Source organism: Gouania willdenowi, chromosome 9, assembly GCF_900634775.1.
Source record: "Gouania willdenowi chromosome 9, fGouWil2.1, whole genome shotgun sequence".
Taxonomy (NCBI): Eukaryota; Metazoa; Chordata; class Actinopteri; order Blenniiformes; family Gobiesocidae; genus Gouania; species Gouania willdenowi.
In genome coordinates, this window is record NC_041052.1 from 17,109,025 (window position 1) to 17,126,828 (window position 17,804).

General features: G+C 38.3%; 1 protein-coding gene across 1 annotated transcript in view; it reads right to left on the minus strand.

The window, feature by feature from the left end:
* The window catches only part of niban2b (niban apoptosis regulator 2b), a 44,461-nt gene extending 26,874 nt beyond the window's left edge, over window positions 1-17,587 (minus strand). The window contains exon 1 of the mRNA XM_028458011.1: window positions 17,443-17,587. Coding sequence (XP_028313812.1) covers window positions 17,443-17,497 — 55 coding nt within the window. The 5' untranslated portion in view covers window positions 17,498-17,587. The remainder of the gene's footprint in view (window positions 1-17,442) is intronic.
* Window positions 17,588-17,804: the final 217 nt, after the last annotated feature.

The following is a 17,804-nucleotide window of genomic DNA, read 5'->3' on the forward strand; positions in this document are numbered from 1 at the left end:
CACTCAACGTTCTTGGAGCCAAAATACGGCAGTTAGGGGCGCTTCCATCTTGCAAATTTGACGTCAAATGAGCAGTAGGGTCCGGCGGGACGAGCCCTGGTAACACGCCCCGCCCATTTAGCGTACTACCCTGATGACTTACGCAGCCCAGCTACGCCATGAACATAAGTATCTTTCCTGCTGGAAATTATACCAACGGCTTGTTCAGATCATAGAGGTTAGCACAACACCACGATATATTTCAACTCAAATGTCTAGTTAAATGACGTCTAGGCTTTCCTTCATGGCGTAACTGCTATTCGCAAAGAGAGCTACGCAAGATCCATGGCTGTCAATCATTGTTATATACGACATAAAATGCCGTTTTTCAACCTCAAATTACTTATTTAAAACAAACTTCAAAGAAAAATGAGCACTTGAACACAATGTAGGGTGATGACTAATGATCACAGCAGAGTTTAGGTTTGGAAAAAAATTATGTGACGAGTATTTTAACATTACAGTTTGACCCACATCCCATCTGTTATCATTGAGGAGACGGGGTTTATGACCTATACTGCAGTCAGTCAGCAGGGGGAGCACTAAAAATAAAAAGCTTCACTCCACCGGGGGGCTTGTCCCGTCCATTCTTTTTACAGTCTATGGTCACACCCAAAGAGGAAGGATAGGTTAAAATGGAGGAGTTACTGAAGCCAACACTCATTATGACTTCATTTTATATTTAGAAGATAAATGAGACAACTGTTGAAACAAATGGTCAGACTGTTGGTGGTTTGTATACTTTGAACGACAAAGGGTAGAATTGGCTTTTTCCTGCTAACTACAGTATGTATCCCTTAGCCAGTTTTTTCACCACTTTTACACCTGATAACATTTTAGAAATCATGATTGAAATTGAATGCAACGCTCCTCATCACTTGTGCATCTGCTCAGCCAGTGGTTCTCAAACTTTTTTGGCCCAAATACCTTTCTCTTATTTCTGAATACAAGTCACCCTTTGTCTGACTAGAACATTTTGCTTAGAAAACTATTTAAAAACAACTATAGAGAATAACGATGGAATTATTTTGTAAATAAGTGGAAAGAAACAGTATTTAGTGCTGTGGTTCCCAACCATTTTTTTGGATCATGACCCCATTTTGATATCAACAATTTCTGGCAACCCAAACAAAGCTGAGATCATTTTTTTACTGCATTTTAGCTGAACTAGATTGATATTTCAAAAAAGTGAAAGTATAGAAATAGTTGTTTAAGATCATGTTTTGAAGAATAATAAGAATAAAAAAATGTAAGTCTATCTTAATTTTTCTAAAATTTCAGGCGACCCCACATAGGGTCCCGACCCCAAGGTTGAAAAATACTGATTTAGTGGCTCCTGAATAGATTTATTTCTATAGTTTTTTTTCAATCATTTCCAGTTATCTTATCTCTGGGGTGGAACCAAGACTGACACTTTATTTGTTAATTTTCCACTCTCTCTCTCTCCTTCTCGCTCTCCAGTACTCCCTGTAGCGCCATTGCGTATCCCTTGGGGTACACGTACCCACATTTGAGAAACACTGTGTTAAGCTAAAGCTACATCTGTGGTGGTAAACCTTTGCTGGTGCTGCTCCTTATTATTATTATTTTTTAAATGTTGATGCTTCAACATATTATCTCTGTAGTCTGTGCTTTCTCCTTTCTCTTCTCCTTTCTATTTACCCCCCCCCCCCCGGGTTTTCTGGCTTTAAAGGTGACGGTTCCTGATCTGTGGTTCCCAGTATAACCAGCATGTGATACTCTCAAGCTGAAAATAATGTGATTGTTTTGTTTTGACCAGTTTTCTATGGAGTATATAATTAGTGAGAACCAGCAGTTGAAGACATTTGGCTTAAGTAAATGTGAGATGAAGAAAAGTAAAGCTTTTTATGCAGCAAGAAAGCAATCTATTCTGCATACATGCACACTAGAGATGATAATTATTAGTCTGATAAGTTAACAGATACATTTTCCTATAGGTCCTACAAGAGAATTTACCCAAAAAGGTTAACTAATTAACATAACCCTGCCCCTTTAACATCTGCTACATGCTAAGCTATAATTTAACATTATGGGACTGAATAGAGTTCCAGGACCATTTTGAAAGGAATATAAAACAGCAGCTTCACAGGTCTATCCATTATTCTATCTATGAACAAAGTTAAGTATAAATGCACTTTGCACCTTTTCTTTCAGCAGCTGTGACTGTGTAGTACACAAGACTGACTCGCCATCAAGATGACAGTGTTTTAAAGAAATATGAAAGACTGCACAGACTTTCAGATACCTCGTGTTTAAAGGTCCAGTAATTTGTTTGAGTGCGCGTGAACACACGCAGCTTCAGTGCTGCTTCGGCATGGTGTTTATCACAGCAACAGCAGTAATCAATCATTAACAGTTTTCCTTCTCCTCCTCATCTCACAGAAATAGTATATTTAAGACGATTGTCCAACCGCTGCGTCACAAACACGTCAGATCATCCCATAAAGGCAATACAAGGTGGTATAACGGCTACTAAAAGTGGAACTGATTGTCACCGCTCACTCTGCACCACGGGGAAGTAAACTCTCAATTATCAGCTGAGTCAGCTGTTCCAAACATTCACATTTAAGACGAGAGTCCATTGTTTTGTCCAACCGCTGCGTCACATAGGGTCACAAACACATAAGATCATCCCATAAAGGCGATACATGGTGGTATAACGGCTACTAAAAGTGAAACTGATTGTGAGCGCTCTTATCTATATACTGGATAATCTATATACTGAACGTAAAGATATTAACTGTAATATCAACCTGCTTTTGCTATGATTGTTTTACCTGTGAGGTAGTTTAAGAGGGAAGCTAAAGGGATGTATTCACTTTTGCTGCCAGCGGTTTAGACATTAATGGTTGTGTATTGAGATATTGGGAGGGGACAGTAAATTTACACTGTTATGAAAGCTGTACACTGACTACTTTACATTGTATCAAAGTGAAATTTCTTCAGTGTCATCCCATGAAAAAACATAATTAAATATTTGCAGAAATGGGAGGGGTGTACTCACTTTTGTGAGATACTGTATATCACTGTAGCAAAACCATTATAAAGTGATTTTTTCATAATACTGCTCATACAATGTGAACATTTTACTCGACTTCTATGTGTTAAAGCACTGTTAGAAATGAGAGAATACACAAAAAAAATAAATAAATAAATAAAGTATTGATTACAATGGATTTACTTTATCATCTGGTATTTAAAAAAAAAAAAAGAAGAATTGTAAAAAAAAAAATATTTAATTAGGGGAGAGGCAATACAGTTCAAGACACTGGTTTCTCAAGATAGATTGTATACAATATTTTGAGAAGAAAAAAAAGACAAAATAAATTCAATAGGGACAATTGCCATAGTTTTATTTGACTTTGAACTCTTTATGAGATTTTTAAGTTTTAAACTGAACGAAAAAATAAAATCTACAATAAAATAAACAAGACCAAGTTCAGATTTTCTCATGTAGACACATTACAGTCTAGATAAACATTTATTTTTAAGAACACTGAGTACAGGGAGGCTGATAGGAGTGACCTGCTCATGCTGAGTGTGTTAGCCTTGGTTGCTCACAGACTGTTAGGGGACTCTCAGCACTGCTGAGGTCAGCCCACAGCTATAATGACTCCTCTGTGTTACTACAGTGATCCAACAACAAAGCTTTAAAATTACACAGCAGCCCGTCTCAGCACCAACCCCACCACTGAAAAACTTCAAACTAAAGTTATTGAAAAAACACATGAAGCAGCTACAGGATAGAAGGACTACAACTGATGATAAAGAATGAAATAAAGGAGGATCAAATTCCCAAGAACATTTTGCAGTTTGTTTTGTTTGCTCCCTTCATCTGTCTAATATAGTAATGACTATGTTGAGATACGGTCTGAAATAATTTTGATAGTTTCAGTCAGTCTGGGTCACAGGAAGGATTACTTTAATAAAAGGAGTGATTCCTGTTTTTAAAAAACGTTTTAAATTGTACACATTTTGACTGCAAGGTTGTTCAGACTCACTGGAGACACATTTTTTACTAATAGCCAAACAAGTTGAGTTTATTACAACATCACAAAGATTGTATCAAGTGCAAGAAAAAGGCTATTACAAAAATATAATCTTAATCTTAATATAATCTTAGGCTTTACTTTTAAAAACAATTTACCGCGACCCACTGACAATAAAAGCTGCTTTTCCTCCTAAATAAATGCCATACAACTTATTAGTCCATGGTAGTTTTCACCCACTTTTACAGTCACACCCACATTTCTTCTACTTTACGCACGCATATCAAAAGCAACGGCAGCAGGAGAAAGGAGCAGGGACCTTAAAAGGGCAGATTCATAAATTACAGTAAATTAACGTGTTGAATTATAGTTCCTTAATTAGCGACGACGCAGGAGGCACTTTTGCTAATGTTAGGCTGTTGTTAATGTTAAGCTATTGCTAGGTTATTGTTTTTGCTCGGCTAATGCTAATGGTAGATTAGAATAGCATTAGCCTAACAATAACATTAACCTAGCAGTAGTCTAGAATTAGCAGTAGCCTAGCATTAACACTAACCTAGCATCAGCAATAGCATTAGTCTAATATTAGCATTGACCTAACATTAGCAGTAACCTAGCAATAGCATAAACCTAGCATTAACCTAGCCTTAACACTTAGGCTAGTGCTAATGATAGGCTAATGAAAGGTTAGCGCTAATGCTAGTCTAATTCTATTATCAGGCTAACGCTAGTTTAGTGCTTATGCTAGGCTAATGCAAAGCTAATGCTAAGCTAATGCAGTGTGTCGCGGGCCAGCACCTGCATCCTCACTTGCATTTATTTTCAGGAAACAAAATATTCTAGTTAGCACTGAAGTCGTCCCAAAGCACATTAGCAACATTCACCCATTCACACATTAAAGTGAAAAAGCTACCATGTAGGGCACTAATATAAATATACCATTGGAACAACTTAGGGTTCAGTGAATAAAAATAAGCAGGAGAATAGAAGTGACCTCTGCGAGAACTGCTCCACTTCGGTCGCCGTTTAACCATTTCACTAACTACGCTTAGCAAGCAGCTTCTGTTAATGTAAATACTCAGGACCACTATTAAACCCATCACATTAAATAACCATTTTGTGATGTTTAACAATATGGTAACTGAGTAACTTTTGTTGTGGCTAGAGTTGAGGAGAGTTTAAAACACAAACAGCATTGAACAAGTATATGGTCATTATTTCTGATGTGATGAGACATGGATTAATGGAAAAAGAGGTAAATCAGACTAAAGAAGGTTGGGAACCAGTGCATTAGTAGCTACTCCTCCTCCTGCCGGCCTCCTTTCCCCACAGTGCCCTAACAAAAACATTCCTCTGAGATGGAGCCATAGGCTGACTCATAAATTCAGACCCTGCTGTCTGTGTGCTGAAACACATTAAATACATCTGCAGACACGCTGAGGGCAGAGGGTTCTGCTCAAGCATTCAGCAGCACTTTTCCCTTATGAGAAAAAAAAAGAAACCATAATCAAGGACGGAAATTCCTCTTCATCGTTAGAGTCCAAACAAGAAACTTTCTCCTCAGATCGTGAAAAGTAGTCCCATGTGTCCCAGGTGGAAAGCAGATACTGTAGCACCATGGGAACTGTTTGTTACCCTACAAGAATAAATACATGCCTAAATCTAGGGGTGCACATCACTTTTTCTGGAGAGCAAATCAGGTTGTTGCTTTTTACTGACTTTTATTTAAAAAAAAAAAAGACATTTTTAAGGCCAGGCCACCAGACTCAAAATGCCACTCACTTTGTTGTTGTTGTTCTGTACACTAGTTAAAATAGCTACTCCTCTGTTATTCGTGAACGGATCGGGCTGAAATTTGGTAGGTTCATCTATGGATGTGTACGCATCGACGCTCGAAGCCCGATTTTCGATTTGGAGCCCCAAGAGAAAAAAAAACAAAAGTCAATTTCTCATTTATTTGCGAGTCAAATATTACGACGGTTGGTGATACTGAATCATTGGCACATACCGATAAATAAATGGGGCCCATTGCCCCATACGTGTCACAGGGGCGCCAGGGGGCCCCATTTTTCAAATGACTACTCCTCCGTTAATAGATCGGAATGCAGTTTGGTATGAATACTCTATGAATGAATATAATGAGATGCTCAGAGCCCTTTTTTTGAAATGGGGCCCAGGGGCCCACCCCCCATTTCCGGTTATTTCCAAATTTATGGGAACCTAGTCGTTTGATATATCGTTTCAAAAGTACTTCAACGTAGATAACAATTATGCCTCGCACAATTTGATTAGGGGCCCAAGCCCACCCCCCGTTTATCGGCAATTCCCATTAAAATCGTTATCTCATTTATTCGTGAGTCAAATATTGCGACAGTTGGTGGTACCGAATCATTGACACATACCAATATATGAATGGGGTGAATTACTCCGTATGTGCCATGGGGGCGCCAGGAGGCCCCATTTTTTTTAACTCGATGGAACCAAGTCATTTGACTGAATTCTCGGAAACGTGGTACGTGCTATTCGGCGCGGAGACACTCCGCGGGCCCAGCCATAGTTCATCTGAACTTGTTTACCTAACCCACCTCTCTGGAGGAACAGAATGGAGGATGTGTGGATAACGTGACATGTTGTTGTGTTGCTTCTTTTCATTTACAGTTTAAATTCAAGTACATGTCTGCTCTTTAAACAATAAATAGTATTTTAAAAAGCTGACTGTTCTGTTATTCTACAGAATGTCATCATCATCATCATCCTCATCATCATCACTCTCTAACTTGTCCTCGGTTTTCCGCTCGCTGTAGAATTTGGCTCCAAAGCAAAACCTCAGAATTTTTTGTAGCTCACATTAATTATTACTAAATTACAGTATCATTTAAAAAAATATATCTCATTTGTTTGTTTTTTGTATAGCTAACATCAAAATGTGTTACATTGCAGCATGTTAGACATTAACTGGAACTATATTATTGTAGCATCTACAACACACTCTGCGGTTGTTTGTAGAGTCTGTGTGATATGAATTGTTTAGAGGGACACAGACAACCAGCTAACACTGAGACTCAGTCACCAGTTAACACTAGGTACCAATTTAGTCTAAACCCCAATGGAGTCACCGATCATGATTTGTACTTTGTGTTTAATATTACACACAGTAAGTGTTGCTCTGATCTCTCCATGATGACATATTTTATTGTCAAAGGGAGACTGTGATTGGTTAAAAGTTGCAATGATTGGATAAAAAGATTTTGTACAAATGAAGAAAGTTGGTTTCTTAGGAGCCTCCAGCTTATTGTGGGTTCAAAACCCACATCTAACTGAGAGTCATTCATCTTCCTTTAAAGCTGCAGTGTTTTTAGGATGTTTTCTTTTTATTATTATTATTTTACAGAGATTTACACCACAATGCCAACCAGCGGAACATGAGCCCTCAACTTGTGAAAAGAATTCCATAAAATTAAATTAAACACAAAAAAAAAACAAAAACATACAATTCAATACAATACGATACAATAGGCTGCACAACCCAACTCCTCAATGATTGAATTTTGCTTTACACATCCCACTCAAGTAAAAGGCAAACCTTCAACATAAGCAATGAAGGACGGTTTTTAGGATGTTTAAGCACATCCATGAAAGGAACAAACCTCCCTGTGCTGCTGTTTACAGGTGACTACGTCACTATTTCACCCACAAACACAAGCATAGAACGACTAAAAGAACGCTCACAAAGCTAACCCTCATGTGCTCACACAGCCACTTTTGGTCAGTGGGTGAGGGGCAAGGAAACAGGAAATCCTGATTCACACTGGTTTCACCCCAGTTTGTGGAGGAGTCTTTGTGGCAGGGCGAGGTGTGCCGGCCTCGCCCTCCACTCACATTCAGATAGCGGATTTACCTGCAGCACAGATGTAGTTTCTGCTGTGTCTGCATCACAATGACGCTCAGAGAGCAAAGAGGAAGGCGTTAGCCTCGTGAAACACAGACCCACACTTAACCCACACTTGCATTCGGACTGGGAATGAAATAAATGAAGAAAACAAAAAATACAGACTGCTGCTAGAGAAGAGTGGCTTCAAAAAGGCTTTTTTCTAAATTCATGGAGCAAAGACTGAAAATGTCTCTTGCTGGTCTAATTTATTAACTAAAATGGTACTTGTTTAGATATAATTTACAGCTATTCTATCTATAAAAGCAAGAATGTTCTGTGTGTGTGCATGCGTGTGGAGCCAATATCTCCTGATGCAGAGCCTGTTTGACCTGAAACTTTGTCAACGGCTTCCAAATACCCCGAGTTTGTGCCTCCATTATTTTGGAGTAATTTGGTCATTTCCAAATGTTTATTTTAATTTTATTTCGGCTGGATGCACATTCAAGTTTGCTTAGAAGTTAAACTTGGTTCCAAAAGGATTCGCCAGACACAGACCTAGATCGGTGTGGAAAACTGGAGTTCGAGGGAGGCTACACATCAATCTGGCTCTTGCCAGGTTATTTCAAACCTACAACAACAAAAAGAAGAAGCACACTGAGGCTAAATATCTCTGTTGATTCACCACCTCTGAAAGTTCTGAAAACATTTTAAATGAGAAAGTGACCAAGTAAAACATCAACATGGGCCTGGTTAGTAGTTGGATGGGAAACCACTGAGAATTCCAGGTGCCACAGTGCGGGACAGTCGCTCCAGTGGTATCTGTCATTGTGTCCTTGGGCAAGGCACTTCACCCACATTGCCTAGTGTGAATGTAGTGTGTGAGTGAGTGTTGGTGGTGGTCGGGGGGGCAGATGGCGCACTATGGCAGCCTCGTTTCTGTCAGTCTGCCTCGGGGCAGCTGTGGCTACAACAGTAGCTTACCACCACTAAGTGTGGAGTGAAAGAATAATGTCTTAATTCTGAAAAGCGCTTTGAGTGTCTATGATAAAGTGGGAAAACACATTTCATGCCAACATTCCGTAGATTTTCAGAGACCCGCCATTGTGCTACTGACTAAACTTCCAGTTTAACTTTAAAACAAGAGCCCCGTTTACAAAAGCATTAAAAACTAATGGAAGACAAGAAGAGATGCTTTTGTTTTGAAAAGAGGATGTTTGATTTTTACTTTGAAGCTGGTCCCAGGAACATTTGACATCCCGCTCACAATGCATCATGTGGCGGTTCAGTATGACTAGTTTGCCCACCGTGCCTACTTCAAAAATGTCCCAATATAGTATACATCCGGGTATTTATCGCATACTCAATCTTTCCATCTACTGTGAACGCACTAAATACTAATTTTGACGTCAGACTTAGTATGAGTAGTACGTTAGTATGCCATTTCAAACACAGCCTCAGTCTTTAGGGTTTGTTTTCCTTCTGGTGATCAATTTGTCATAGCTTGTCAATGGCTAAGCATATACCACTTTTCTGCCCCGAAAATTATAATTCAACATTAGTACCAGTAATTATAACTACTGACAGGAGCTGTACACAAAGAAGAGCCATACCATTAGGACCGCCTCACTGTGTCCCAACAATATCAGAAATAACAGGAAAGCCCACAGGAACCACAGATTTCCAGTAACCATCAGCATGTGGTCAAACTCTGTGGCTCTTACGCTGGTCTGTTTTATAGCTCTATGGTGCTAAAAAAACAGACTAGTATATACCATTTTAAGGTAATATGTTTGCTATTAAAACCCTTCCTTTATACAGTTTAAAATATCTTGTGACTCATCTTTGCTGTCTCATGCTTTACAGTCAAAGTTTTCCCCTTCACACAGTGCGTGCTGCAGCCATGTATACAAAGAGGAAATGAGAGGCTGGTAACGTGACAAGGTCAGATTCACCCGGCTCGGCCTGCCGACCCAACAATGGAGGTTAACAGAGAAGCCTAACACACTGCTGACGACTCGAAACAAGTTTCAAGGATTCCCACGGTTCTGCTTATCAGGCGTCGAGACGTGCCGTTTCAAACATCGCCATGACAACAGAACGCGAGGCCTGCTCTGTGTCTGAGCATGAGTGAGCGATGGAGACGACCGGTGATAAAGCTTTCCACATACTTCACAGGAACAGAGAACTTAGCTCATGTTTTGGCGGCGTAAAGAACGATAACTGTAGTTTTGAACAATATTTCTAGTCCAGTTTGTGACCGTGAGGAAACCAACCAGGAGGAAAGCATGCATGATGTTTCAGTTCAACTGGTGATCATTATACCTGGTGACATGTCACAGCAAAAGTGATGCTTTAATGCGGTCACGCAGTGTTTACATTAAACCGAACTACTTACTCATCACAATACATTAAAACACACTTCAGATGACAGTCATGCATTAATTTACGTTTTTAGAACATCTGTCAAAAACAACTCACAAGACTTGATCGCTAATCAAGCTATAATTGCTATGAGCGCTCAATGTTCAGTATTTTCTTTGTGCAAAAGATACAAGAGAAAGACTAAGGGATATATTTGGACTATTTCAACTGTTTGCCAGTTGTTTGATGACCATATTTAAAAGTAGGGGTGTCCCGATCCAATGTTGATATCCGATATTGGTCAGATATCAGCCAGAAAACGAATATCGAATTTTATCAGACTGCATCTAAAATCTCCGATATAAGCGCTCCGATAAGTTTTTGTTGTTTTTGTACTCGCACTCAATTGTTCCCACCATATACTGACAGTAAAAAATAACTGACGTGAACTTCAATTGTTGACTATTTTTCTCTGTTTGAGTAACATCACTTGATCAAGCCTTTTCTAACATTCCACACTACAAAATAAGTAATAAAAGTATGTATGATTCGTGCCAATATTGTATCGGATCGATATCGGTATCTGCCAATACTCAAGGCTGCAATATCGGCATCGTATTGGAAGTGAAAAAGTTGTATCGGAAGTCGGAACATCCCTATTTAAAAGATCACGCCGTTCATTCACAATGCACACACACACACACAGTAGAGGTGTCCCGATTCGATACTGATATCGGATATCGGTCCGATGTCAGCCAGAAAACGAAAATCGGATTTTATCTGCATCTAAAATCATCGATATTAGCTCTCCGATAAAATGTTCCACTCCAGCACTTCTATCCATAGGTTGACACTCCAACAAAGCAACCTACTGTTGCTGACTATTGTTCTCTGTTTGAGTAACATGCAAGGCTGCAATATCAGTATCATATCAGAAGTGAAAAAGTTGTATTGGGACATCCCTGATACACAGTACGCTGATTGAGCTAGTGGCGGGTCAAGAACAACACAAACCACTAGGGATGTAACGATTAATCGTAAGGCAGTTAAAAATCGATTCATAGGTATCACGGTTGATATCGATTTTCTGACAATTGAATCGCAGTACTTTTCTTAACCAGCAGAGGGCGCTATCCAGAAGTGTTGGCGGCGGGCGGAGTCTGCTAATACTTTCTTTCTGGCCGCCTTCTACTCTTAAATATGTTAATAAATGATTCATTACCCCTTTAGCACCGAAAGAATATCTGTAATATTACTTGAATATCTGTAAAAGTCACGTTTTTCTATTAGCTCTGTCTGCTAGCATAGCTTCTCTTCTTCACTGCAAGAATTTCTGCATGCCAACCGACCACTGGGTTACCATCGCCCTCTGCTGGTCCAAAAAAATATGATGTAAATCAGTGCAATGACTTTTTTTTTTTTTTTTTTTTAAGTCCAATTGTTAAGGCACAAAATACATTTTCAGTTGCACTTTTAAAAGAAAAAGAACTATTATTCAGTTTTGCATTGTTTATTATAGAAACAGAATTTAAATTAATAGGCTTCATTTTCATTGTATTATTCCTTTATTTATTTAATTCAAGATTTATTTTTAGTTAAATTGCATTGTTTATAATAGTTTATCAAGGAATTATTTTGACAGTGAAAAATAAAAGGAAAATACAGTATTTTCTAGTTTTTTTCCCAAAAAAAAAATTTGTCTACATTCCCATTTTGTAAATGAAAAAATTGTGAGAGAATCGTATCGTGAACCCAGTATCGTGAATCGAATCGTATCGGGAGTTGAGTGAATCGTTACATCCCTACAAACCACACATGCAAAGGGAAAGTTAACCAGAAATTATCAAATATGTGGTGTATCGGTTCAGGTGGTCATCATTATGACTGGTGATGCGTCAAGGCTGTCACTCCATGTTTACATTAATGTGAACCACAATACAATAAATAATAATAAAATAAAATGTATCATCATACCTACAAGAAGTCATCCCTCTCCAAAGCTCCACCCACACCCTGAGATCATCCAGCGGCCGGCTCCTCCAGGTCCCCTCCACTAAGCTCCGAACCATGGGGGATAGAGCCTATTGCTCAGTTGCACCCTGGCTCTGGAAGCCTCCCTGTGGAGCTCAGAGGAGTGCAGAGTCTGGACTCATTTAAAGCTGAACTAAAGACATATTTATTTAGAAAAGCTTTTAAGTGTTAAATCTTGTGTAATTTTATTATGTTTTTAAATGTAGCACTTTAAGTTTCCTTGGAATGAAAAGTGCATTAAAAATTAAATGTATTACAACATCTGTTAGAAAATAGTCACTAGATAACATGTTCACGAGTTGAAACGTAACAGTTATGCAGCTGTGCGAGGCAATCAAAGTTAAAAACTGCTCAGATTGTTCAAGCATTGTGAATAACGGTTAGCGGTAGTTTGTTAATTTCAAGTGTGTAGAACGATAAAAGAGTGAGTCATGATGAATGTGATGCGATAAAAGTACATACAGTAATTTTCACAGAATGCGTTTGTTCCGTTGAAGCTCAGAGACCATGTGGCGCTGGTTGTGCAGCTCAAGGCCGAGACACACTTACAAATGTAATGCATTCCTCAGATTCCACATACTGTGTGTGTCACTTTAAACCCTCTGCTGAAAGCTGGATAAGAGGCAGACCTCAGCAGACGGCTGGGTACAGTCTCAGAATTTTTTATTTTTTTTTTTTACATCTGAGCATTAATTTTAAGGAAAGTTTCAGCAGGAAATGAATCATCTGTAATTTCACTGTCACAGGATTCACAGACAGAAAGAAACTCTCAGCTCAGCTTTGGAGAGTTGCTGCTCTGCACAGTGATGTTAAGTACTGACTGTGAATTAACCACAAAGTTAATGTGCAGCTTTTATGGTTTTTGGGCGTAAACAGGGACAAAAACAAGACAAAAAACCTGAATATAAATAAAAGACTAAAATATAAATGACAATATAGTAGAGAAACAATATTTAATGTTGTATTTACAAAAAAAAAACACATTTTGCATTGAAAATACATTACAAGGCAATAAAAAAAAAAATATATATATATGATTAAAAAAAAGGCTCAAATATAGTAGGGCTGAAAGATTTTGGAAAAAAAAAATTCCTCAATATTCAAGGGCCTCTTGTCATGTATTTTTCAATGAACACAAGCAATAAATCAATCTGTTCCACAACAAACAATTTCAGTTTTAGACTTACTTTAAATAAATATAAAATATAAATTTTAAAGTACAGATTACAACAATAAAGCAAACAAATTTGTGGCTTTACCTCTTCAACATATCTAACTAACTTCACGTTTCATGAAACATGTGGACTGCACTTCTTAAATACTCTATGAACTTAACAGGACAGTACAAGAAGGACAAGAAAAAAAATAAAAATAATAATTGCAGCCTTTGTGATTAGAAAATCGCATTTTATGATATCGTGATAATATCGCAAATGCAATTAATCGTTCAGCGCTGAAATATGGTAGTATAAAATGACCAAAATGTAGCATTTAAAGAACAAAAAAAGGGAATAAAAGTTAAGAAATGTCACTAAATGAGTGAAACACTGTAGTTTGAATGTTACAGTAATAAGTCACACTAATAGATGTTAAGGATTCATTACTGATCAAGTTATCTTGCGACTCATTTATGACAGATGTTGTAAAAGCTGAACATGAACACAGTTTCCAAATGAAGTGAGTTTTTTTTAAATTGTGTTGTGGTTGAAGTTGTTCAGATTACTATAAACACTTGAGACTGATCTTAAGGCGTGCCCAGTCATAATGATAACCACCTGAACCAATACATCTCATCTCCTCATTTCTGTTCTTAGCCTTTCCTTCTGCATGCTTGGTTTGTGTTTTTCAGGACGACTGAGCACTTATAAAGGTTGATGTTACAGTTTAACAAGTGGTCGTGTTATCTTGTGACTAGTTTTTCAGAGATCTTGTAAAAACAAGTGCATTTTCAATGTATTGTGAATCACAAGCGGTTCAGATCGATGTAAACAGTGACACCAACAACATTAAAGCCTCACTCCTGCTGTGATGTGTCACCTGTTACAACGATCACCAGTAGGGGTATTGAAGAGAAAAAAAAAAATCGATTTGGTGATATATCGCGATATTACATCACGCGATTCTCAAATCGATTCTAAATGCATCCATATCACTTGTTTTTAATTTAATTTATTTATTTATTTATTTATTTTTTAAACCTTTATTTAACCAGGAAAGTCTTTTCCACTGCAGGAGACATCGTAACTGCACAAAGAAGTGCGTTCAAACCTGGGCATCTTGTGTTTCTTCAATAAAATAAAAGTAATAAAAAGTACTAACTTTCTGAATGTATTTGTTGTTCTAGGCATATACCTCAGTTGGTTTAAAAGCCACAGGCAGATTGTATGTTGTTTTTTTTTTTTTTATTTCAAGTTGCTGGCACATGGCATGTTAAAGCCAATGTTTTGAGTGTAAAATATGCCAATAAAATATATTTCATACATAATGTTCTCATGAAGTTGTACGCATTTACAGATTAGTTGTTTTTTTTTAAGTCATTTCATTTCTAAAATCGCAATAATCGCCTTATACTTTAATATCGGGATATATCGTATCGTGATCTATGTATCGGGATACGAATCGTATCACCATAAGCCAGGCAATACACACCCCTAATCACCAGCTAAACTTCTCCTACTCAAAGTGCTCCAACTGATCTTCCTCCTCAGTGCTTACATCGTATTGTTTTCCTCCATCAACTGAAACAGTCTCTCCGTTATTAAAGCTCAGGCAGTTTAACTACAGGATGTACCGTCACTAACTATACTACTATGCTTTTGTTCTTTACACCTCCAGAAGTACTCTTTTCCTCAGGGATCTGCACACGCTGTGAACACAGCAGCACAACCAGCAATGATTAGCTGTAACTTCTCCATTTGTACACACTGACTGAACTACTACAAGCTCAGACACTCCCCCCACGCCCACGCCCACACACACACACACACACACACACACAAAGTCCTAATATTCCCCATGGCTTATGATCAAAGCTGCATTGCATCACAGGCTTCTTTTTACTTCTTCATTAGACGCAAACTGTCTGAGATGCCTTCACTGTTAAGGTAATTTACAGCTTTTGTTGCTTAAGTGACATCCATCATTGCATAGGAGTGCCAGAACTGTTAGTAAATGGGTGTGTCATCATGAAGGTGAGAGCAAAAGTCCAATCGTGAGCGTTACAATACCCACAGTTACTGTTTTTCCAACGCTCAAACTAGGCTTGGGCAATATATCGATACTCAAGATATATCGTGTTCACTATTATGGCGATATAGAAAATGTAAATATTGTTGATAGAAGTATTCTTATTTTCACTCACACATGCTGTCCCTTACAGGAAAAAAAGTGAAAAGTGGCACATATTTTGAAGCTGTTCTGTAATAACGTGCCTGTGTGGCATTTTGCATTAGCAAATTTAACCCAGAATTGTCTTTCTCATAAGATTTTATAGAGTTAAAAACAGAGACTTACATCGTCAATTTCAGTAAAAATATCGAGATTTAAATTTTGGTCCATATCGCCCAGCCCTAGCGCAGACACGTCTTACCAAAAACAATAAAGACATGTACACACAATGGACTGCAGACAACTGCACACCTCCAGACAACTCCATTAGCAGCCATGTGGAGAGTGTGGAGAAGGTGAGGACATCCAACTCTTTGGTGTTGAATGCAGAACTCAAAGACCAACACTTTGGCAGGACTAAAGAAGGTCGAGGAGGTTAAACACAAGGATGGAGCAGCTGAGTGTCTTTTACCGCTGCTGATGTATGACGAATCTCTCGTCTAGATACTGTTTACAGAAGTTTAAAACCTCTGACTCACACAAACTCATCCCTGCCCCGACAAGTAAACTGCCCCACCCTCACTCACAGGTTTACAGAGACAACAGAGAAGAACACAAATGCCAAGTGTGTGTCCGACGTGCGTTGGAAAAAGACAATCTGTACAGAATGCTGAAAACCAGTTCTTACTAAAGGTTGGAGCACAATTAATCTCTACAAACATCACTAGATCAACTGCTGCTGCTGCTGCAACTCAAACCGTGACGCGTTTCCATCCTCCTGCCTCGACACAAGCCACGCTACACAACTCACTCACACGTGCTGTCCATTAGAGAGACACAGACTAAAGTGGGTCACATGTTGATATTGAAGTGTTTAGCTAAAATCTGTCTCTTGGCCAAACAGTCAATTTACAACTTTTGGTGCACGGTCAATATTTTTTCCCCTTTTAGACTCAGGCAGACTTTATTTACATCTTATAGTGCACATTAAACTAATTTTAGTAGCATTGGTTATGTAGCAGCATTATTTTAAAAATAAATAAATAAATAAATAAAAGTAGATCAAAAGGTGCATGAAAAAGAAAATAGTCCTGTTAAAATAAAGTAGGAATAAAAAAACAAATAAAACAATTAAAAAAAATCAAATATATTGATTAATCTGTCTAAATGAAATCAAATGTTTGCCTTGACCCCACTCAAAAATCACAAATAAATCAGAATTTGGCAAAGTTAAACAAATTTAAAAAAAAAAGTACAGGACTTTTTTAGAGCTCTGCTAACTTCACCATTCACTTTTACTTTAGAAATTACGTACTTTTTGTACTTTTTCTTTAGTGAAGAAGATAAGGCAGGATTTTAACTTTTCCCACAGTACACTGTGTGAGTGTGTGGTCTACTTTGGCCACACAAAAAAAGAAGGAAAAAAAACACAAACTTGGCCAGAAAATGGTGGAAAACGGAGACGACTGCTCCAGAGAAAGCGCTTGAAACTGTTTTATCCGAGGAAAAAAACGGAGCAGACTGAACTTCAGAGATCTGTTTTTTTTTTTTTTTTTTTTTTAAATCCCTCAGGGAATACAACCAGGAGAGTTTTACACCGAAACAGTTTCCCATAATTCCAAGTCAGAGGAACAACCAGAGGGCTCCTCTCAGAATCTCATTCCCAGTTAAGATAGTAAACAGTAACAGACTCATTTCCAGTCCCAGGAGAAACCACAGCACTTTTCTCACGGAGTCGCGGTGGCGCTGCGTAAAAGCGCACATGGTGCCAAACGTCCACCGCAGTTTTACGCACGGACTCACCTGAGATGATCTCCCGCTTGGCTTCATCCAGGTGAGTAGAAACCACGTCCCCCATGATGGATCCTCACACAAACACACACACACTCACACACCACTCCGAGCCTCAGTGAAGGCAGCAGGAAATCAGAGGGGAAAAGAAGCAGTCACACCCTTTTCTAACTGGGAGGGGAACTCCGTACTGGGCTGGGCGGTGCGTTCAGGGGCTGTAGGAAAGTCACAATTCTTCATGACAAGAAGTTTAATTTCAATTGACAATTTTATTTTATACAGTTTGATTTAATTAGAACCACATTTTTATGCCATGAATATACATTTCATTTATTTTTGATTTAGTATTAGTTTTTAATTAACGTAGGCCTATA